General features: G+C 41.5%; 1 protein-coding gene across 5 annotated transcripts in view; it reads right to left on the reverse strand.

The window, feature by feature from the left end:
• The window catches only part of NKAIN2 (sodium/potassium transporting ATPase interacting 2), a 633,537-nt gene that overhangs the window by 17,847 nt on the left and 592,932 nt on the right, over positions 1–22,758 (reverse strand). For 3 of the 5 annotated variants that reach the window (XM_048491445.1, XM_048491412.1, XM_048491419.1), the window contains 2 exons: positions 19,897–19,957; positions 510–566 (listed from right to left, as the gene is read on the reverse strand). In XM_048491445.1, the coding sequence (XP_048347402.1) occupies positions 510–566; positions 19,897–19,957 (118 nt within the window). Of the gene's footprint in view, positions 1–509; positions 567–19,013; positions 19,080–19,896; positions 19,958–22,758 lie in introns of those variants that run through there. The other 2 variants (XM_048491437.1, XM_048491428.1) reach the window with 2 other exon arrangements.

A 22,758-nucleotide genomic window follows, 5' to 3' on the forward strand; every position in this document is an offset into this window, starting at 1 on the left:
GCAAAGTTTCTGATTGGCCACAGGAAATCTAATCAGCTGAGCAGATTTTTAAAAATTGCTTTTGGCAGCAGCTGTTACCATAACACAAGGTAAACTGTGTGTGTGTAAGAAAATATTTTTCAGCAATATGTTCATTTTAAAAGGCATCCTGTTAAGCAGAGCTTCTGCCTGATGTGCTGAAGTGTTACTATTAAGGATTATGCATACATTCACTTCCGGACGTTTTGTGCTTTGTGCTTGGGTCCACCTCCTATAGCAGTCATTTTGTGTTTGGTTCTGCATCCCATCACAGCCATTTTGTGCTTTGCTCAGTCTTGTGCAGCAACCATTTTGTTGTTGTGCCCACCACACTGTGTCAGAATTCCAAAGGTGCCCACAGGCTCAAATAAATTGGGGACCCCTGCATTAGGTCATTATGGTAAAGGCCCTGCAAGGGATTCCCATCATCCTAACCTTCTTAACAAATGGGACTCTAAGCAAGACATTCAAATTTTTAAAGGAATACATACTTTGGTTTGCTCCAGGGAGCCAGTAGACCAATCTTCCTCCCATCATCGGGTATTCAGCTGTAAATTTTAGCAGGCCAAAACTCAGATAAGAGTTTGAGAAAATATAGATGTGATTTTTCTGTGCTAGGTAGTGCTTTTTAAAAAAATCGTTAATAGACAAAGGACTGCTCCTTTAACTATTACAAAACAGTATCACCTTGCTAAGCTGTAAAAGCTATTTTTGGGGGGTGGGGTGGATGAAGAGAATATGAAACAAGGCAGCATGCAGTGGGAAGATGCATAACAGTGCCAATGGGATGTGGGCTTATGTCCCACACTGAACTTGGACTCTTACAGTGCCATTTAGACCTGGTGTAGCTGTATCACCAACTACACTAACAACTAGAAGTGGACCATGGGCTACACATTCTGTTTACTCTTCTCTCCTGTTGTACCAAAATCCTCAACCCCCAGTTCATCTAACTTTTGCTAACTGTAGCTAAGGAGGAGCTTAAACCTCAGTTTAGATAATATACTTCTATATAATTAAACCATGGGTAAACCTTATTGGTGTTAACTGCTTCTCCATTCATCCAACCCTCAACAACAATATCAGAAATAAATGAGACCAATTTGCTTGAGAAAGTGTCCAACTTAAGCTAATCACTTTTACAATGCCAGTATTTAAGTGACTGGGGAAAAATTACAGAGTTTGGATGTGGAAATTATTTTGTTTTTTAAGGGGAATGATAAGCTGTTTAATGAATCTATTTATTTCTAGTGCATGTTCTCCTACACTCAGAAGTGGCATGCTTTAAAACAAATCCTCATTTGGAAGCACGTGCTTCAGTAATATGATAGATTGAGATAAAATAAAAGAGCATTAATTTAGGAACTATCCCTTAACTTACCAAGATGAATCACTGGTTTTATTAAACTGTGTGCCATCATGATGATGAGCTACCCAAAAGGCAACATCAAAAGCAACACTATTATTTAGATGTATTTGAAACTCAAGCTTGACAGTTCCCTAAGGAGACAGTGATGGATGTTTGGGGACAACTGGGCCAGGTAGAGTGAGAAACGGTAAACTGACATAGAGGACGCCAGTGACAGCATCATTTTCAGTGCATTATTCTATGTATTCATATTTTTCATTGCACAACTGTGTCTCTTAGGGATTTCCTTAACATGAACTTCATTAGTGAAGAAGGCAGCAATCCATAACCAATTTTCTTTTCATGTTGTACTTGTTCACATAGAAACCCAGCCCTTTTGTTAAAAACATTCCCAATTAATCCCTCAAACAAAAGGAAATGCAAATGTTACAGACTCAGCTAACCAAAATCCTCCAACTCAGGACTCTGATCACCATCTATTATACACTAAAATGAATTGAAATTCCCACTTTCAGTCTAACCTAATTTTCTACTGATAATAGGCATGGATTCCCAGAAGCACTCCATGCATCTTGATAGTAACATCCTAATTTCCTTTCCTGGTAAATGTTTTAAATAAGATTTTAGCACCAAAGGAAATTAACCTTTAAATTAATTGTAATTATAAAATGCCACTGCTGATTTTGTCTTCAGCCAAATTGCTCACTATTATTTAAACCAGCTGTACCTCAACTGCGCAGTAAGTTGAACTTTCTCAAAAGCATTGATTTCTAGCGAGAAACTACAAACATTTTGGAGGGACATTTTTTTAAAGGGGTTAGTTTAATTGAATTAATTAATTAATTAATTAATTAATTGGATTTGTAGACCGCCCCATCCCCGAAGGGCTCTGGGCGGTGCACAACAATATCCACATGTGTACATCTTTACAATCAGTGCAATTACTAAAACCAATAAAATCCATTAAAAGCAGCGGTCAGTACAAAAGTATCAGGCATCCCAAAAACCCAATTTATTTAAAGGCCTCTCTGAGACGAGGGAGCGGCCGGACTCCCTCTAAGAGGGTAAGATAAGGTGGTAGAAGAAGTTTGAGGAAGAAGTTCATATAGATTTCTCCCCTAAATCATCTTCAATATGTTTTATTTCTCTCAACCTGTTTTTTTAAAATGTTAAACTAGCAATCTTTCCCTCCCAACCCAGGCTGAAGACGTTTCCTGCCTCCTTCATCCGGTTCCCTAGGGAGCAGCAGTGGCGTAGTGGCTAAGAGCAGGTGTACTCTGATCTGGAGGAACTGGGTTTGATTCCCAGCTCTGCCGCTTGAGTTGTGGAGGTTTATGTGGGGAATTCAGATTAGCCTATACACTCCCACACACTCCAGCTGGGTGACCTTGGGCTAGTCACAGCTTTTTGGAGCTCTCTCAGCCCCACCCACCTCACAGGGTGTTTGTTGTGAGGGGGGAGGGGCAAGGAGATTGTAAGCCCCTTTGAGTCTCCTACAGGAGAGAATCTTCTTCTTCTCCTCATCCTCCTCCTCCTGAGCAAACAAAAGAAGGCAGGAAACACTTTATTTCTCCCGCCCCAAACTCTCACTTTCAATTTCACTGCACCATTTTGTTGCTGCATTAGAGATTTTCCATGAAGGTTCCCCACGAACATTTCCTCTGTGTGCCACTCATCTGCACACAATTTCCATGTAAAAAGTAGATTAATAAAGTTTGTTTTGCCTAGTGATCCTGTGTGTGTGTATGTGTGTGTGTGTGATTTTTTTGTTTTGAGGGGTATGTCTTGCTGCTAAATGTGAAATCTTTATATGAGGGAGACTTTTTCCATCAAAGGCAATATTCTTCTCATTCCACAGTTAGTGGAAAGACACAGGGATCCAGTCTCTTTGTTCATATTATGAGTAGGATCTAGTTTCTCCATCCAAAAGTTCAGTTATGCTCAGTAGAAATTTCTCTTGCTTTGAACTGGATTATGTTGGTATTTTGCAAGTGTCTGTCACAACTCAGACATGAAAGAGTTAACTGTGTGCATGCAAATTAATTATTGAGGTCACAGTTTTATGGCCAGCCTATTGATTAAGCTAATGGTCAGTTAATCCAACATGGCTAACATGCAAGTGGCCACGTAGGCAGAAATGATAAAGTACAGTCTGTTTCTTTGTTTGAGTGGAATAGCCATGATGTGAAACCATGAGGTAGAAGTATGTAACCAAGTGTTGTGCTAGAATAGAAAGGTGGTATTATTTCCCTAATTGTTAGTAAAACTCATTAATAATAATAATAATAATAATAATAATAATAATAATAATAATAATAATAATAATAATAATAATAATAATAAATTAAATTTATCCAACAGATTACTCCCCACCAGCCATGTTCCAGACCTCTTATAGTGTTGCTATGACTGCTGCTCCTTGCATCATAGACAATATATAAATAGTTGCTTTTATTATACATCAGGTTATTTATACAACTAATGTAACTAATTTCTAACTTTAAAAATGGTGCACCAGCATAAACAGGGATGCAGCTGTGCTGACATAGAAACAAGAATGAGAAACACTAGGTTGTGCCTATACTCTTTTCAACAAAATGAACTAAGTAGAATTGTAACTTCATCTGCCAAGTGCTGGACCATCTTTGTTGCAGAATACTCCACTTGGGTCCCAGTGCCTACCTAGTTTTGTTAGGTTGGCATTAGGACCCAAGCAGAGCATTCTAAACCAAAGGCAGTCCAGCACATGGTGGATGAAGTTACAATTCTACTTTTTGTTGAAAAGAGTATAGTACTCCTCTTCCTAAGTTCTGTCTTCTCAGGTCCTGCCTCTAGCGCCATCACAGCATTTCACTAGCAAAAAGGGTGGCAGTGTAGAAACTTCCATATAGCAAAGATGCAGCTAAGAATACAGACTAACTCTGAAGGCAATGACAGCTCTCTGAATACTGACTAGTTCTGAAGGCAATGACTATATCAGTTTCAGTCAGGACACACAAATATCAAAGGACAGTTTGTGTAGAATGGGGCTACACTTTTCTGGCCTCATTTATCCGCATGTTATCCGCATTTAGAACTCACTTTGGCCGTTTCTGCACAGGCAGAGGAAGCAGCTTGCTAATGGCATAATTTATGCCAGTAGCGCCTCAGGACCAATCACACGGTCCCTTGAGGGTGGTCCCCAAGGGCCATCAAGTCCAACCTCCTGCAATGCAGAAACACATAATTAAAGCACTCCTGACAGATGGCCATCCAGCCTCTGTTTAAAAACCTCCAAAGAAGGAGACTCCACCACACTCCGAGGTAGTATATTCCGCTGTTGAATAGTCCTTACTGTCAGGAAGTTTTTCCTGATGTTTAGGTGAAATTTTTTTCCTTCACCTTGAACTCATTACTCCTGATCCTAGTCTCTGGAGCCGCAGAAAACAAGTTTGCTCCCTCATCAACATGACATCCCTTCAAATATCTAAACATGGCTTTCATGTCACCTCTTAACCGTCTCTTCACCAAACTAAAAAAACCCGCTTCCTAAGTCTCTCCTCGGAGGGCATGGATTCCAGACCTTAGAACATAAGAACAAGCCAGCTGGATCAGACCAGAGTCCATCTAGTCCAGCTCTCTGCTATTCGCAGCGGCCCACCAGGTGCCTTTGGGAGCTCACATGCAGGATGTGAAAGCAATGGCCTTCTGCGGCTGTTGCTCCCAAGCACCTGGTCTGTTAAGGCATTTGCAATCTCAGATCAAAGAGGATCAAGATTGGTAGCCATAAATCGACTTCTCCTCCATAAATCTATCCAAGCCCCTTTTTCCATTTGGTTGCCCACCTCTGGACCCGTTCCAGCTTGTCATAATTCTTGAATTGCGGTGCTTAGAACTGTACTCAGAATTCCATGTAGAAGGGCTGCAGAAGCTCCTCTCCCCTGGCCCACTTGCCTTTTGATTTTGTTTAAAAAAAACACAGAACAGAATATTATGACATTAACATCACATTAATAGGTATAAGAGGTCCTCTGAATTTCCCAGCTTTCAATAAAAAAAATGGAAGCTTTCAGCCTGAGGATTCCCCCGCCTGGATTCTGCTGCCACAGCACACCTTCTGCAGCCCTTTCTCACTGGAAGTTGCACTGGGGTGGTGTGGCAATTTGTGTGGGAGTGGAGTGCCTAGCCTTTTCTCACTGAGGAAGGGCTGCAGAGGCTACACTGGGGCCCCAGATTCCAGGCAGGGGGTTTGGGGGTCTGTCTGCACCCATGCCCAAGGAGTGTCTCGTCACTTCCAGATAGCTCTAGGAATTTTCAGGAACTTTGTGGTCAAGATTTCCAGAACGAATCTATGGCTTATTTTTTTCTTTTTAATTTTTCTTCCAGGAAGCTGCCCCCCACAAACCTCTAATTGGTTTCCAAGCTCTACCTGGCAACTCTAAATCAACCACATACAAGTGAAGAGCACAGCAATGTGATAAGTGATAGTGTCTACAAAAGGCTAGAGGGCAAAACACATAAATCCCAGGTTAGGGACAGAGACAGAGTATACAAGTGTCTCTATGCTAATAGTAGAAGCATTCGACCTAAAATGGGGGAGCTGGAGTACAGAGTTTTGAAGGAGGACATTGATATAGTGGGCATCACAGAGACATGGTGGAATGAGGAGAACCAGTGGGATGCTGTTATCCCAGGTTACAGGCTCTACAGGAAGGATAGGACAGGGCGTATTGGGGGTGGAGTGGCCCTCTACATCAAAGAGAGCATAGTGTCACATAAAATAGACAAATGCAGGGGAGCTGATTCCCCTGACAGAAGCTAACTGTGGATATCAATACCAGGGGTTGAAGCATAGTTTAACATTGAGGATATATATTCATCGTCCCCCCCGGACCAAAGCTTAACAAGAGGATTCTGAGATGGAAAAAAGAAATTAGAGAGAGAGGCCAACAAAAGCAAAAATAATATGTCACAGTGGTAATAGGCGATTTTAACTATCCCCCATATAAACTGGAAAAAATGCATGTTCAAGGTCATAGTAAGGAGAGAACATTCCTGGATATGCGTTGGGAAATGACTGTGGCTTAGAGCAGATGGTTTAGTGAAGAACCAACCAGGGGAGATGTGATCCTAGATCCCTAATTCTATAGTGGGACCCAGGACCTGGTGCGCGGGGAAGATCAGTAAGTTGTTGAGCGATAGGGAACAGCGACCACAAATGCTGTCCAGGATTCGAGTAATCTCTGCATGCAGAACAAGTGACAGTAACCTACTAATGTAGTTACATTTGCCTTCAGAAAGGGAAATTTCTCTCCAAAAGATGAGGGGGATAGTGCTTGGGAAGCTGAGAAAGGGAAAATCAAGAGAGTTCAAAAAAATGTCCAAGATGCTTGGAGGTTATTTAAAAACACAGTCACAAAAGCTCAGCTGGAGAAAATGTGTTCCGCAGAGTTAGGAAAGGCAGCGCCCAGTCCAAAAGAAAGCCACCATGGTTAACAAGGGACGCTTGAGGAAATTATTAGGAAAAAAAAAAGATGTCTTTTTAGAAAATGGAAGTCCAACTTAACTTTCGATAAAGAATACCAGAGAGGAGAACACAAATGGTGGCAAAAGAGAAGCAAGTTAGCAGTAAGGGGACAAAAAAGGATTATGAGGAACACATGGCTGTGAACATCAAAACCAGCAACAAACAGTCTCTTCAAAGTACATCAAAAGCAGAAGAGCCAGCAAGGGGAAGCGGTAGGCCCGTTAGATGACAAAGGAACAAAAGGGAAGAGGTGCAAGTAAAAGATGACAGGAGAGATTGCAGAAAAGCTGAATGAATTCTTTTGCATCTGTCTTCACCCTAAGAAGTGAGGTGGGAGGAACATTCCTGCACCTGAACCAAGCTTTCTTAGGGAGGCTTAGATCCAGAGGAACTAACAAAGATAGTGGTAGACTAAGGAAGAAGTTCTGGCAGCCATTGATATAAACTAAATGTTACCAAATCCCCTGGCCCAGATTGCATTCACCCAAGAGTTCTTAAAAGAGCTCCAAGCATGAAGATTGCTGATCTTCTCACTTTTAATATGCAACTTATCCTTGAAATCAGGCTCCATCCTGAAGACTGGAAGTATGGCTAATGTCACACCAATCTTTAAGAAAGGATCTAGAGAGGGGACCCGGGAAATTACAGGCCAGTCCAGTTTGACATCTGTTCCTGGTAAATTAGGTAGAATCTGTCATTAAGGATGACAAATTATAAAACATGTAGAAAAGCAAGACCTGCTGAGAAAGAGTCCAGCATGGCTTTTGCAGAGAGCAAAATCCTGTCTTACAAACTTACTAGAGTTCTTTGAGGGATGTAAAACAGGCATGTGGATAAGGGGGGGGGAACCAGTGGACATTGTCTACTTGGATTTCCAAAAGGTTTTTTTGACAAAGTTCCCTCACCAAGAGACTATTGAGAAAACTCAAAGCAATGAAGGGAATAAGAGGGGAAGTCCTCCCTATGGAGTTAAAACTGGTTGAGGAAACAGGAAGCAAAGAGTGGGTGTAAAATGGGAAATTCTCACTGATATGGAGAGATGTAGGGAGTGGGTGTCCCCCCCTTAGAGGATCCAGTATTGGGACCAAAGTGCTCTTTAACCTATTCATAAATGGTAACCTGGAAGTAGGGGTGGAGGTAGCGTGGTGGCCAAGTTTCTGCAGATGATACCAGGAGGTATGTAGGAGTGAGGTGGAGAACCACAAAGGATTGCGATGAGCTCCAAGCGGACCTTGAAGTAAATTAGGTGAGTGGGCTAAGAAATGGCAAATGCAGTTCAATGTAGCAAAATGGCCAGAGAGTGATGCACATTAGGGGCAAAAAAAATCCAAACTCTCACATACATGCTACAGGGGTCCAGTTACCAGCTATCAGTCACAGACCAGGAAAGGAGGATTTGAAGTCTTGAACCGTTGATAGTTCCATGGGAATGTCAACTCAATCGTATGGCCCAGCTGTGAAAAAGGCAAACTCTATGCTGGGGATCATTAGGAAAGGAATTGAGAATAAAACTGCAAAGATTGTCATGCCCTTATATAAAGCTGTGGTGCAACCGCACTTGGAGTACTGTGCTCAGTTCTGGTCGCCACATCTCAAAAAGAATATTGAAGAGATAGAAAAAGGGCAGAGAAGGGCAACGAGGATGATTGAGGGACTGCAGCACCTTCCTTATGAGGAAAGGCTGCAGCGTTTGGGACTCTTTAGTTTGGAGAGGAGACGTCTGAGGGGGGATATGATTGAAGTCTATAAAATTATGCATGGGGTAGAAAATGTTGACAGAGAGAAATTTTTCTCTCTTTCTCACAATACTAGAACCAGGGGGCATTCATTGAAAATGCTGGGGGGAAGAATTAGAACTAATAAAAGGAAACACTTCTTCACGCAACGTGTGATTGGTGTTTGGAATATGCTGCCACAGGAGGTGGTGATGGCCACTAACCTGGATAGCTTTAAAAGGGGCTTGGACAGATTTATGGAGGAGAAGTCGATTTATGGCTACCAATCTTGATCCTCTTTGATCTGAGATTGCAAATGCCTTAACAGTCCAGGTGCTCGGGAGCAACAGCCACAGAAGGCCATTGCTTTCACATCCTACATGTGAACTCCCAAAGGCACCTGGTGGGCCACTGCGAGTAGCAGAGAGCTGGACTAGATGGACTCTGGTCTGATCCAGCTGGCTTGTTCTTATGTTCTTATGTTCTTAATGTCGGCTATATTGGCATTGCTCTACATTTGTACAGTAGAAAGCTGAAAAAACCTGGATAATTTTACCTTTCCCATTCAAAAGTTGAGAACTGAACTTTACCTCATAATAAAGGCCAGCTGTCTAGCATACAGCAATTTATACTGTGTCAATGAGCTGAGGCAGCATGGAAAATTACAATCTTGTTTGAGCTACTTAACCTTAGTTTACCTATATTAGTTTACCTTCTTATCAAAGGCGTGCGGAACTGCTGGGAAAATATTATCATATGTGAGGTGTTTTGTATTTGTATTAAAGGGATACATGGACATGTTTGGTTTTCCTATGTTTTTTTTCTGCCCCCAAGAACCATTTAGAGGACCAAAATAATGTAAGCAATAGTCATCTCACGACATTCCAGATGTTAGGCTAAATTTTTTTGCATGATCTTGAAGTATTCTAGCAACATAAAAAGGATTCCCCAGGGGGCAGGGGTGTAACGAGGACGCCCTGGGCAAACTGTAGCCCTGGGCAAAACCTGAGTTGGATGCCCCCCCCCCCATGGGTGGCCACTCCACCATGACCAATTTTTTTTGCACCAGGACATTGGTGCTTACAGGGGGTGCATTTTTAGACATATCAGGACCAAAATTTCAGCATATCATCAGGAGACTGTCCTTATGCTACTCCCTACGTTTGGTGAGGTTTGGTTCAAGGAGTCCAAAGTTATGGACTCCCAAAGGGGGTGCCCCATCCCCCATTGTTTCCAATGGGAGCTAATAGGAGATGGGGTCTAAAGTTTTGAAGGTCCATAACTTTGGACCCCCTGAACCAAACTGCACCAAACCTTGGGGGTGCCATCATGACAGTCTCCAGATGGTATCCTGAAATTTTGGCGCTGATATGTCCAAGAATGCCCTCCCTGCAAAAACATCCTGAAATTTGCCCAAGAATCTTTGTTCTGCATTGAGTTTTCTGCATTGATGCCAATGGGGGTTGCAGGCTGGGGGGGCACATTTTTGAAGGCACAGTCTCAAAACATTCAGGGTCTCATCAGGAGACTGCCCTAATGATTCCCCCCAAGTTTGGTGCAGTTTGGTTCAGGGGGGCCAAAGTTATGGACCCTCAAAACTGTAGCCCCCATCTCCTATTAGCTCCCATTGGAAACAATGGGAGATAGGGGCACCCCCTTTGGGGGTCCATAACTTTGGACTCCCTGAACCAAACCTCACCAAACTTGGGGGGTCGCATAAGGACAGTCTCTTGATGATACGCTGAAAATTGGGTGCCACTAGCCTAAAAACTGTGCCCCCTGCAGGCCAAAAATGGAAAACCACTAAAATACCCCAAAACGAACCCAGCATTTTGATGCCCCCCACAAGGTGATGCCCTGGGCAGTTGCCCACCTTGCCCAATTACGCCAGTGCCAGCGGGTGTCAGGCCCCGCCATTCTGGGCCTGCCAAAGCACCTGAGACATGCCCGGGCATGCCTTTCAGTGGTCGGTCTTGCATCAGCCCTGCCCCAGGTCAGAGGTTCAGGTTTCCTGTTTTGCTGCAAGGTAGTGAATAGAGTTTAACGATTTCTCCTAATGTGTCCTCTTCCGGGAATGGCCAGGCCATTCCCAAAACAATGTATCTACTACAACTGACTTCAAGTGTCCTTTCTAATGCTGATATGGGGAATGCAAGGGTGGGGGCTATTTGATTGTAATTATAAGGTTTATACTGGGGGCCAGGGAGCTGGGACCTCAGTCTCAGCTACCTGGCCATATGGGTCAGACACTGTTTAAATAAAGCTCTAAAAGCCATTCTAGAGTCTTGTTATTGACTGGGGTACTAGGCCCTTACAGGGGGAAAAACTGCATACAGAACAGAAACACAGACTCAAATATCAAATTGCACTCTGACAATGTAATTTCTATACCTTTAAAGCTTTATAAAATAAAGGTTTCTATTTCCATGTATTTGTTTTCAATCATTTTATTGAAAGTGATTGGATAGGCCATATGATATTGTAACAGTTTAAAATTCTGAAAGATCATAACTTCAAAGAAAGTATTGTTTCAAATATGTGGTGAACACCTGACTGCACAAACACACATTTACATAAATGCTGTATGGTATTCAAAAATCAATTTTTCAATTTTTGGAATTTAAGTCTTTTTTTTTCTTTTGGTGTCAAGTCAAAGTTGACTTATGGTGACTCCTTAAAGTTTTCAAGGTAAGAAACACTTGGAGGTGGTTTATCATTGCCTGCCTCTGGGCCATGCCTTGGTATTCCTTAGAGGTCCTCTATCCAAGTAATAGCCAAAGTCACTGCTGAGGGTGTGCAAATGGAGAAAGATCACCCAGCAAGCTTCCAAAGTGTGAGTGGGATTCAAACCTGGGTTTCTCAGGTCCTAGTCTGACACCTCAAGGACTACATCATGCTGGCTGTATGAAACAGGTGGTGAATACCTGGCTACATGTGCATAGTTTACATAAATGGTATATGGCTCTTAGCGATCAATCTTTGGAGCTTTACATCTAGAGAAGTGAAATGTCTTCATTTTATGAAAACAGTTGGCATAATTTTTAACTGCATAAATACTATCAGTTTATGGCTGCCAACGGCTTCTTGGATAATTACTGGAGATTTGTGGTCAGTGCCTGGGGAAGTTAAGAGTTTGAGGAGCGTAGGGTTGCCAGGTCCTCCACTGGCAACTGGCAGGTGATAGGGTGGGGGATACTTACCAGCTCTGGAGGAAGAGCAATGTGACAACCTGGAAGTGATGTTATCACATCAGTGATTTTGAGGAAGATGGTCTGGTATTTGGGCAAAAATTCTATGGCAAAAATGTTTTTTACCATAGAGATTTGCCCAAATACCAAAGCATCTTCCTCAATGGCACCAACATGATGATGTCACTTCCATAAGTGATGTGATCACACTGATGAGGCCAAAGTCTCATTTTAAGCCCAGTAAAACTTCCATGGGACAGCGGGATGGTGCCATGGGGAGGGGCCCAAATCAGGGCAACCTGAAGGGTAACCCTAGAGGTGAAGATCAGTGGGGATGTTATGGGTGTTTATTTGGATATGCTCTAAAGCAAAAAAAAAGCCATTTCATCTTTTTTCGGTCAGCCCCCCACCCTTACCACACTTGGCTATCTGGATATAACTGAAAAGTGGAAAAGCTGGATTTATTCTGGCTTTTTGGCTTTCCCAGAGACCATGTAAAGGCACAGCAGAAAAAAAAAGTAAAAAAATCATTGAAGTCCATTTGCAAGGCTGGCAATTGGACTTTAAGTTTTAACTCCTCCCAACTTACCTTGACTGGTGCTCTGCTAGGCTTCTAGGTGGGTTCTGTTGGTTGGCAAAGGTGCCCCTCCTTTGCTGGATTGCTCTGGAAAGAGCAATCCCCTGCCGCCCTTTTCCTGCCCTGTGGCTGACTTCCAGGGCAACAGGAGGGAAGGTAAGAAGCATGTTGAGCTTGTTGGAGCTTTCCTATTTGGCCAATGGCTACAATGCGGTTTGCACTGCATTTTTGCTAAGCTGCTGCAGTCTTAATGTGATCTGCAACAACCTATAGAGAGGGGATGGTGGAAGTGGGGGCAGAAAGAGTGGCCAATAGGATTTCAGGTAAGGGACAACATTGCTCTTGGACCAATCATAGAATGTGGGGTTTTTTTTGCCTGGATTGCATTCAAACTTTTCTGTGCATGGCCAAAGAACAGAAACAAGGTGGCTAGTAGGCAAGGGGAACTTAACTGTGGGATCTTACACATGCCCAGCATCTTATTTAAACTGTTCTAGTATGTGAAAATGCTGCTACACAAGCCAAGTTAGCACACAAAGGAAGTCCACCCCTATTATGAATTTCTGGCCTGCTACAGTTGCACACAAAACAGCAGAGAGATCAATGTAAATGAAATGCTGGAGCTATGAAAGTTTGTGTTAAGATCTCCTTAGCCACTCCTTAGTAACACATTTAATCAGGCTTGATTGGTAGTTCAACAAGGTGAATGAGAAAAATTTAGAATACTATAAACGAAGTTAAGCAGACATGTAAGGAACTGTGATTATTTACATTATGAGATCTTAGCTGTTGGGGCCCTTGAATATCTTCAGCTAGGAATGGATAAGAAGGAATGGATAAGAAAATCTTGCAGTGACTTAAAGTGCTTTTAAAATTGTATTGATCTCTGACTGAATTTCTGTATCTTTAGTCAGAGATAATTCAGTGGAAATTATTTTCAAGAAGATTTGAAAAAAAAAATGATTGAAGCTCCTTTCTAAATCCATTAAAGTCAATGAGCTTAGAAGGCTGCAACTCTGCATGGGACTCAGTGACGTACAGCCAATGGGGACAATGGGGACAAGCAGTGAAGTAGCTAGACAGTAATAGTGCAGTCCCATCAGTGGTGTACTGGGCCTAAACGGAGCCCGGGGGCATGACTGGCTCCCCACACACCCCTCTTGTCTGGCTTCCCATGCCACACTTTCAGGAGCCTGCAGGGAGCTCGGGTGTGGGGCTTGGCAGTGGGCGACCCAGGCGGACGGCTTGAGCAGGCAGCTTAGGTAGGCACCGCAGTGGCAGGCCACCTTCTGGGCTGGCCTGTCACTATGGCATCTGCTTGGGCCGCCCGCTGCTGAATCCCACCCCCAGCCTCCCTGTCTGCCTGAGCCACATGACTGGGCCGCCCACCGCCGAGTACCACCCCTGACCTCCCTGCAGGCTCCTGAAAGTGGGGCATGGGGGAAGGGCACAGGGAGCTGGTCATGGCTCTGTGAGCCATCTAGGCCCAGTACACCACTGATGGGACTTCACATATTCCTATTTGATTTTGGGTTGGAGAAAGAGTCAAGAGGCTATACTGATCACTGATAATAATTAGCAGCATTGTAATTCTGATTAGTTGCTATTTCTTCAAGCAGACAAAAGGAAGGAAAAAGTCAAATCCTCCATCCTGCAGAGAGCAGAGAGCTAAACTGCATAGTCTTTTGACCCTTTCCAACTTTTAATTCATTCTATGTGGATGATAAGAAGATATTGTTTCATTAAGAAATGAAACAATACACAGAAATACCATGAAAAACCATATTTTAAAAAACTTCTATCTGCCTGGGTGAAATGAGAATATTCACTGAATAATTGAATTAAGAAGACTGAAACAGTCCATAGCTATGTAAATCAATATGAAGGGTCCTTGGCCCATTGCACTGCACCTTTTAGGAGCGTGCCAGTTTCCTACAAACCTTGCTTCCTCAAGCATAGCAGAGCCTGGTGAGGCAGTATTCAGTGAAGTAGCTGGACATGACTTTTAATATCATGTAACCTACAAATCCCAAAAGTCAGTTGTTTTATTGATGATCCTCTAGAGCTTTTCAGTAAACAACTAAACATTTAATGATTTTTAAAAAATAAACATTGAATTGTTAAATTTTTCTGAAGTAAAGCTGGTACAAGAAGAGTCAACTTGCAGGAGTTTACACTGATTAAATGTATATTTCAAAGTAATAGAATTACTCTGCAATTTTAAGAAAATATAGCTCTAATAAGATTTCTGAAAAACAAGATGCTCAGGTAATATTATATCCCACTGAGAAAGGATAGCAGTTGGCATTTCAGTGGTTTAAAATTTCTGTAGCTAATTATACCAACATTAGAATGATAACAGCTTTTTTATATCAAAACCAGAGAATGCAATGCAAAGAGAGAGTGGATGCGATAACGTTTGTGTTTTCAATCTCTCTGTAGGACTTTTTCCTAAATGATATACTATTATAGTTGTACAACAGTTCTCTTTGAGATTTTGCCAGCATGGCACTCTCTTACTTGTGGCCAACCTTCACACTATCTCTGAATAGAAACACTTGTTTTTAAGAGAAATATAACTTTGATTTTATACTGCTTAAGTTTTTAGATGATTAATAGCCCAATCCAGACCTGGCGGGCAGGCAGGGACGGTGTCACTCTGGCAGCACACCGCGCCCTCCAAAGGGCTTTCTGCTGGTGCGGGAAGCATCAAACTTCAAAAAATCTAAAAGCAAAATATGCCATGAAAATTCATGTAAAATTCTTTTTTACAATATGGGAGAATGATAAAATATAAATTAAGATTTGCCTGACTGAGGTTAATTATAAACTGAACAATATAAGTCGCTATTCAAATAGCAATATCAAAATGTATGCAGTTGAATTGTGCCTACTCGACAGAGTATATTAACAACAAAACTGGGAGTAACACAAATGAATTAGTCCTTGACAAATTTGAATTGTATAGTGGAAGCAAAATGAACTAAGAGGTCTCCCTGACTTCACATACAATAAACTGATGTTCCAGTTTTTGCCAACAGTCAACTTACAAGAGCTGAACATTCAGTGTAAACAAATGGTATAATAATAGGCAGGTATAATAATAGGAGCAAACTGACCCACCCTCCCTCCCTCCCTATTTGGGCAGGGTTTTTTGCTGCTCATTCTGTCACAGTCTTGGCGGTTTGGGCAGAGGAGGGCATCCTTATGGGGAGGCCAAGCTTGCACGCCGGACCTCCCTGCAGTTGGGGGCCTCCATAAAAGGCTTGGGTTGGCGCAGGCTCATGGTGGATGCCACGGAGGCCTCTGCAATTGAGCTCGACACCCCAGTAGGAAGTGGGCCACAAAAGGCAGGTGCCCTGGTGGCCCAGTACCTCTCTGTCCTCCCCAATATGGATTGGGGTTGGTGCTGGGGTTCAGCCATGGGTGCTGACCGGCTGCTCGGACGTGCTCCTCTTCCTTGCCCAGCTTCTGCTTCAGTAAAAAGGGCTGCAGCCCTTTTTAATTCCAAGACGTGTCATGTGGTTATTCACCAGATGAAACCTCTGCACATCTGGGTGCAAAGAAAGAAGTATATTGTGCAAGAAAGTCATGCCATTGTGCCTGTTACTACAACTCAGAACCAGAAAACAAAGGATACTTGAAATGAATGTACAAACTGTGGAAACAACAATACCCGGATTTGATTATCACTGAGCAAAGATTGGCAGATCAAAGATGATTCATCATAAAGAATAAAGTGTTTACAGAATTGGAAAAAATCCAGAAAAATTGTGAAAAGAAATCAAGTGTAACGCCAGAGAAAATAACTGTACATACTCCAGAAACATTAGGAGACATAATAGTAGAGCTGCCAGATGAAAATGCCAGCACAGGAGAGGGAATAATAGTGCAACCACTAGAGAAAGTTCCCATGGAAATAACTGATGGACTGACTGAAAGACAAAAAGAACTAAGGGAAAAGATAATTAAGTATGTGCAATCAAATGAGGAAAGAAAACAGCTGCTAGCATTGAAAACAGTGGCCCCAAAAGACCTGGCACTCATAATGAGGGTTGCGTACAAGGCACTGATGACAATTAAAATAACTTCAATCAAACAAACCAATCAGCTCATGTACAGTATGGCTGAAGTGATCACACGAGAACTGGGCGTTGAAACAACTAAACCCAAGGTAAATAAAACATGAAAACCAAAGTGGAAAATTTGACTGGAACAGGAGAACAAAAAACTAAGATCAGATTACAGTAACCGGAAAAATATGAAGGAACAAAGATAAAGAATGGGAAGTTCATGAAAGAACAAATTAGAAGATACTGGCAGGCACTAGAACAATTGAAGAAACACTGGAGATCACCAAATAATCAATAACAGCCACAGCAAAAAAATTGAAAGATTTGATGCAAGAAGCATCCAGTGCAGACAAAATCAGCAATTTCTATCAGACCAAGGCATTTGTACCAAAGCCTCAATACAAAGATCAATGTTGAAAACGAAAAATCCCAGAGAAAAATGCAACACTTCAGTTTTGGGACAATCTGTGGGAAAATCAGAAGGATTACAGCAAGAAGGTGCAGTGGATAAGAGATTTTGAGAAAGGTGTTCGCAAAAAACAAATGTAAGAAATGGAAATACAACTGATATGATAAAACATCGAATCAAGAAAGCGAAAAACTGGATGGCACCTGGACATGATCAACTCCATGGCTTCTGGCTCAAATATCTAACCAGTTTGCACCTGACAATGGCCAAGTAGTTCAGTGAAACCATACAAAATGATGAAATAGATGAATGGCTAACAACTGGGAAGAGATACTTGATTCAGAAAAATACAGCCAAAGGGGCAACACTTGGAAACTACAGATCAATAACATGGTTTCTGACAACGTTCAAACTGCTTACTGGCATAATAACAGATAACATCATGGATTACTTGAAAGCGAATAACATCCTGCCAGTGGAGCAAAAAGGGAACCAAAAAAGGAACAGGGGTAGAAAAGATCAACTCCTGGTAGATAAAATTATAATGGAGAACTCCAAGAATCGAAAAACAAATTTGCAAATGGTCTGTATCGATTCCAAGAAGGCATTTGACTCACTGCCCCATAGTTGGATCATGAAATGCTTGGAAATAATTGGTGTCAGCAAAAACATTTGAGTATTCACTGAAAAAGTGACAAGACAGTGGATAACTCGATTGAAAGTTGGAAATGATAACTATGGAACAGTTAATATCAGGCAAGGAATTTTACAAGATGATTCACTATCACCCTTATTGTTTATCATTGCCAATCCCACTAACAGAAATTGTAAAGAAAACAAAGTTGGGATATCAAATGGCACAGACTTGGAAAAAAACTTCACATTTGCTGTACATGGATGATTTGAAGCTCTATGGGAAATCAGACACTAGTGAACACAGTCCGAATATTCAGCACAGACATTTCGATGGAATTTGGCCTGGAAAAGTGCACCACTGTGGTGATAAAGAGGGGCAAGATCACTGAGAGTGATGGCAATGCCTGACAGCCAACTAATCAAATGCAACCAAAAGAAAACCTGCAAATTCCTAGGCATTTTGCAGCTAGATAACATCAAGCAGGGGCAAGTGAAGACCGTGGTCAGTAGAGATTACACCCAGAAGATCAGGAAAATACTGAAATCCAAATTAAATGACAGGAATACCATCAAGGCCATCAACACTTGGGCCATACCTCTCCTCAGGTACACCACTGGCATCATAAACTGGACACAGGCTGATTTGAATGCATTGGATAGAAAAACTCGAAAGCTTATGACAATGAAGTATGCATTACACTCATATAGTGATACTGGTAGACTATATCTTCCCTGGAGATCTGGTGGCAGAGGATTACTGCAAGTAAAACAAATAGTCAATGAGGAGAAACATGAGCTGTGAATGAATATCAAGAACATGCACTGATTGAAGTGAAGAACTGGCATTCACTGAAAGCCCGGAGAACCAAACAGGATTAAGGAAACTCGTAATTAAAATGAGGACTGAAAGCTGGTACAACAAAGCATTGCATGTCCAATTTCTGGAAAAGATCAAATACAAGGTGGACATTGAAAAAACCTGGCTGTGGTTAGCAACTGGAACTCTGAAAAAGGAAACTGAATCACTGATTTTAGCTGCTCAAGAGCAGGTGATTAGGACAAATATGATCAAGGCCAGAATTGAAAAATCCTCAGAACATGTAAAGTGAAGATTGTGCAAGGAAGTCACCAAAACTGTAGATCATGTACTCAACTATTGCAAAAGTTTTGTACTGTTTGTACGATCATATACAAACAAAGGCACAACTCAGTAGCCAAGATGATACACTGGAATTTATGTAGGAATCTCAACATTAGGACAAGTAAAAACTGGTGGGAACATTGTCCAGAGAAAGTCACGGAAAACGAGAATGTTAAGATCTTGTGGGATTTTTGAATCCAAATGAACGAAGTATTGGCACATAATACACTGGACACCACAGTGATCGAGGACAAGAAAGTGACTATTGTTGACATAGTGGTACCTGATGATAGCAGGGTTGTTGAAAAAGAACATGAGTAGGTCACTAAATACCGCAATTTGTAAATCGAGATTCAGTGACTATGGCACAAACCAGCTGAGGTCATCACAGTGGTAATTGGCACCCAGGACATCATTCCAAAAACACCAGGCCAGCACTTGAAATATCTTCAAATCAACAAAGTTAGAATCTGTCAGATTCAGAAGGCAGTCCTGCTTGGATCCACACAAATACTACGCCAATACATTACAACTTCCTAGGCCTCTGCGTGATGCTCAAATTGTAATGAAAAGCCAACAACTAGCTAAAGAACTGGCAGCTGTGACATTTAAAAAAATTAGATTTATAGCTTGTCCTTTCCCAACTGCACTCAAGCTCAGGGCAGGTCACATCATAAATAAAACAATACATACAGATCAATACAGTTAAAACCATTATTAAAATTCTGACTTTAAATCTTCCTGGCACTTTTAATAAAGATTTAACTCTGACGAGAAACAACGAGGGAAGGAGGGAAGAAAAGAACCACAAGGAAACAGTCAACCAAATTTACAAACAGCTGAGAAGCCAGCCAGATGGGATCAACCATAGTGGAACATCTCCATCTTGCAGGCCCTGTGGAACTGAGCCAAGTCCTGCAAGGCTTGGGTCTCATTCAACAGAGAATTTCAGCAGGCAGGACCAGAGTCAAAAAAATTCTGGCTCTGGCTGAACACAGCCAGATACTTCTGGGGCCAGTGACCACCAACAGATTGTTAACAGCAGAGCATAATGCTCTGTCTTCTAACACTGCATTTTCATACTCCTTCATTTCCTTCAAGCAGTTGCAAATTGTTTTAGATCCAGTATGCTGGACGTAAAACCCCAGTCTTGGTTTTACAGTATGGCAAATTATTCAGAATGATATTGGAGTGGGATGGATGAGCGAGATGGATGATGTAAGAAATGGCTTCAACTGTCATGTAATAAACCTTTACTACTTACAGCTGTCCTCTTCTTCGGAGATACATTTCACAACGTAACAGGCGTAGATGAATCCTGCCAGCTTAAACAAAATGGACAAGTATTAGATATAAAATGGTGTGTGCTTATAAGAACTAGTTATCTTTCCTGTATTTTGTTATCTATGAAAATTGTGAATCCTTAGCATAGTTCTATACTGGCTGTATGATGAACGCCCTTAATGGTATTGGTCTATCTATTGTAATGCTGAAGATTCATCTGTTTCAGCTTGGCACTCAAAAATGAGGACCAGGAATAAAATTAAAAATTAGTGTTTCAGTAATTTCAGTAAGGGCCTTTTTGCACTAAGACAGTACAGCCCAAACAAACATTATCCATTGCACAATTTTATCCATTGCACAAACCATTGCATAATAGTTGCTATTAGTCAGCTGCGAGCCTGGCCTACCACTTTATAAAGGCAGTCGAGATGTACTTTTAAACACAGGAGCCAGAAAGACAAACCAGCCTCCAAAACGTCTTCTATAAAATCAAAAGGTTTTTTTAAGGCAAGATAGTAGAGAAGGTGCTTGTACAAGAGTCTTGTTTCTGTTTTGAATTAAAATGCTGGTTGAGCAAATCACATAGCTTAGAAAAATCACTTTCATGTTCAGCTCTTCTTGACTGGGAGTTAATATGCTGATCTACCTTTCAGGGTTGTTATAAAGATTGATGAGATCACATATGTAGGGGGCTTTGATAATTTAAAATGCACATATAAATTCAACAAGGGTAGTAGCAATAATATAGAAGAAGAAGAAGAAGAATGGGATTTATATCCCCCCTTTCTCTCCTGTAAGGAGACTCAAAGGGGCTTACAAACTCATTGCCCTTCCCCCCTCACAACAAACACCCTGTGAGGTGGGTGGGGCTGAGAGAGCTCTGAAGAATGGTAACTAGCCGAAGGTCACCCAGATGGCGTGTGTTGGAGTGCACAAGCTAATCTAGTTCACCCGATAAGCCTCAACAGCTCAAGTGGCAGAGCGGGGAATCAAACCCAGTTCTCCAGATTAGGGTGCACCTGCTCTTAACTACTACACCACGCTGGCTCTCTAGCACAGTGGACCCTGAAGAACTGAAAACCCCCCCGAAGTGTTCAATAAGATCACAATATAGCGAGTGCATGGATTTTTGTTCTACCATTTTGATAGTGTCGCAGAGGATTTCTGATAGCAGTCTGTGAAACTTCTCCATGGCAAATGACAATTAAAACGCAAATACACTTGATTGTGGAAAGAACTGTATTTTTCCAAGGTTCAAAATACTGAAGCTAATTCTCATAAGATGCACACATCAAGAGATACACAGGAATACAGGAAGAGTTTTCAGGGTGGTGCTCTTTATATTGCCATTTATATAACTTAAAATAAAAACCATACCAATGTATATCTTTTCAAATTAAAGCAGGTTCTCTTTACAAATTATATAAATAATGGGGAGGAAGACACAGACCAAGACTGTGTGTGAACCAGCCTCATGTTCTTGGAAAATGCTGTATTTCTGTAACAAAAATGGAGCCCCAAAGAAAAATTTCACCTGAAATTAAAACCCAGATTGGAGCAGTTCTGTGCTTGCATTGGAATTTAATCAAATAAGGAGAATTTGAGAACTGCACACACAGAAAAAAAAACCTGTTGATAAGATCAGAAGGAAATTAAAGGTTTCTTCCTTAGGAAATATTCCAGATATTATTTGTGGTCACCAAAATTAGAATTAAAAAATGATCAGCAAAACACATGAATTGTCAGGTGAATGTTGCTCTTGTGGAAAAAAGTTATGTTGAACTTTGTATGTATTTGTATTTATTTACTTGTATTCTGCTTTTCACCTTAGCTAAGATTTAAAGTGGCTTAGAGGTAGGTGTCAGGGGGATGATATCTAGGTGATTGAGATGCATTCCTGGAATCGTGTTAACAGTTTAAAATAACAAATTGCGGCTGCTATTAACATATATGTAACCAGCCTGCCATATATATCCACTGCCATCTGTGCATTCGTTCTTAGATCTTTACTTTATGGCTTCACATACTTGTAGACAACTAGACTTTTCCTAGTCCCATGGGAACAATGTTACATTTGTTATCTAGTGGGATAGGAAACCAGGTGGCTTTCTCTTTCTATCTGCTGGTGACCCTGGGCGCCTTAGCTCCAAAGGCTGTTTTTCACAAATTCTTCGGAAAACAAGAGGGGACTCGCTTGGGGAATAAAGGGGACTGTGAATGTCAGCTTCATCAGAACTGCTTTACCAGTGTGGTGCTTTGATGCCTATTCAATAAATGCTACTGATCAATACTTCAGAGTCCGTTTATTGGCTTAAGGGTCCGACCCGAGACCTAACAATAGGTCAATTCTGTGAGGTAAGTAAACTCTGCGAGATAGGTCAGGCTGAGATTTTGTGATGGGCTCAAGATCACCCAGTAAGCTTCCATAGTAAAAGTGGAAATTTGAACCTAGACATCCCAAATTCCAACACTGCCACTCTATCGTCTATGCCATGCTGGCTCTCATTCTCTGACTTAAACATATATATGGTAGGCTCTTACACTTCTTGATACTAAGAAGAAGAGCACTAATAATTCTTTCAATAACACTCCATAGCATGTATATATTGGCAAGCCTACAAAGTTGCAGCAATATACCGGTATGTAGTTTTCAACATGGTTACATCTTTGGATACTTAAGAATCTGGAGCCATGGACTGACAAGACAGGTCTTTCTAACAATCTGAGAACAGCCCAATTTTGCAGACAATTCTGAAATAAAACCTCATTTGTGGAGTTAAACCCCCTCAAAATGACAAATGGAGTGCCTGTAGCTTTTAGAAACTGAGGATTTCAGTGACCC

The sequence above is a fragment of the Sphaerodactylus townsendi genome, linkage group LG01, assembly GCF_021028975.2.
Source record: "Sphaerodactylus townsendi isolate TG3544 linkage group LG01, MPM_Stown_v2.3, whole genome shotgun sequence".
NCBI lineage: Eukaryota > Metazoa > Chordata > Lepidosauria > Squamata > Sphaerodactylidae > Sphaerodactylus > Sphaerodactylus townsendi.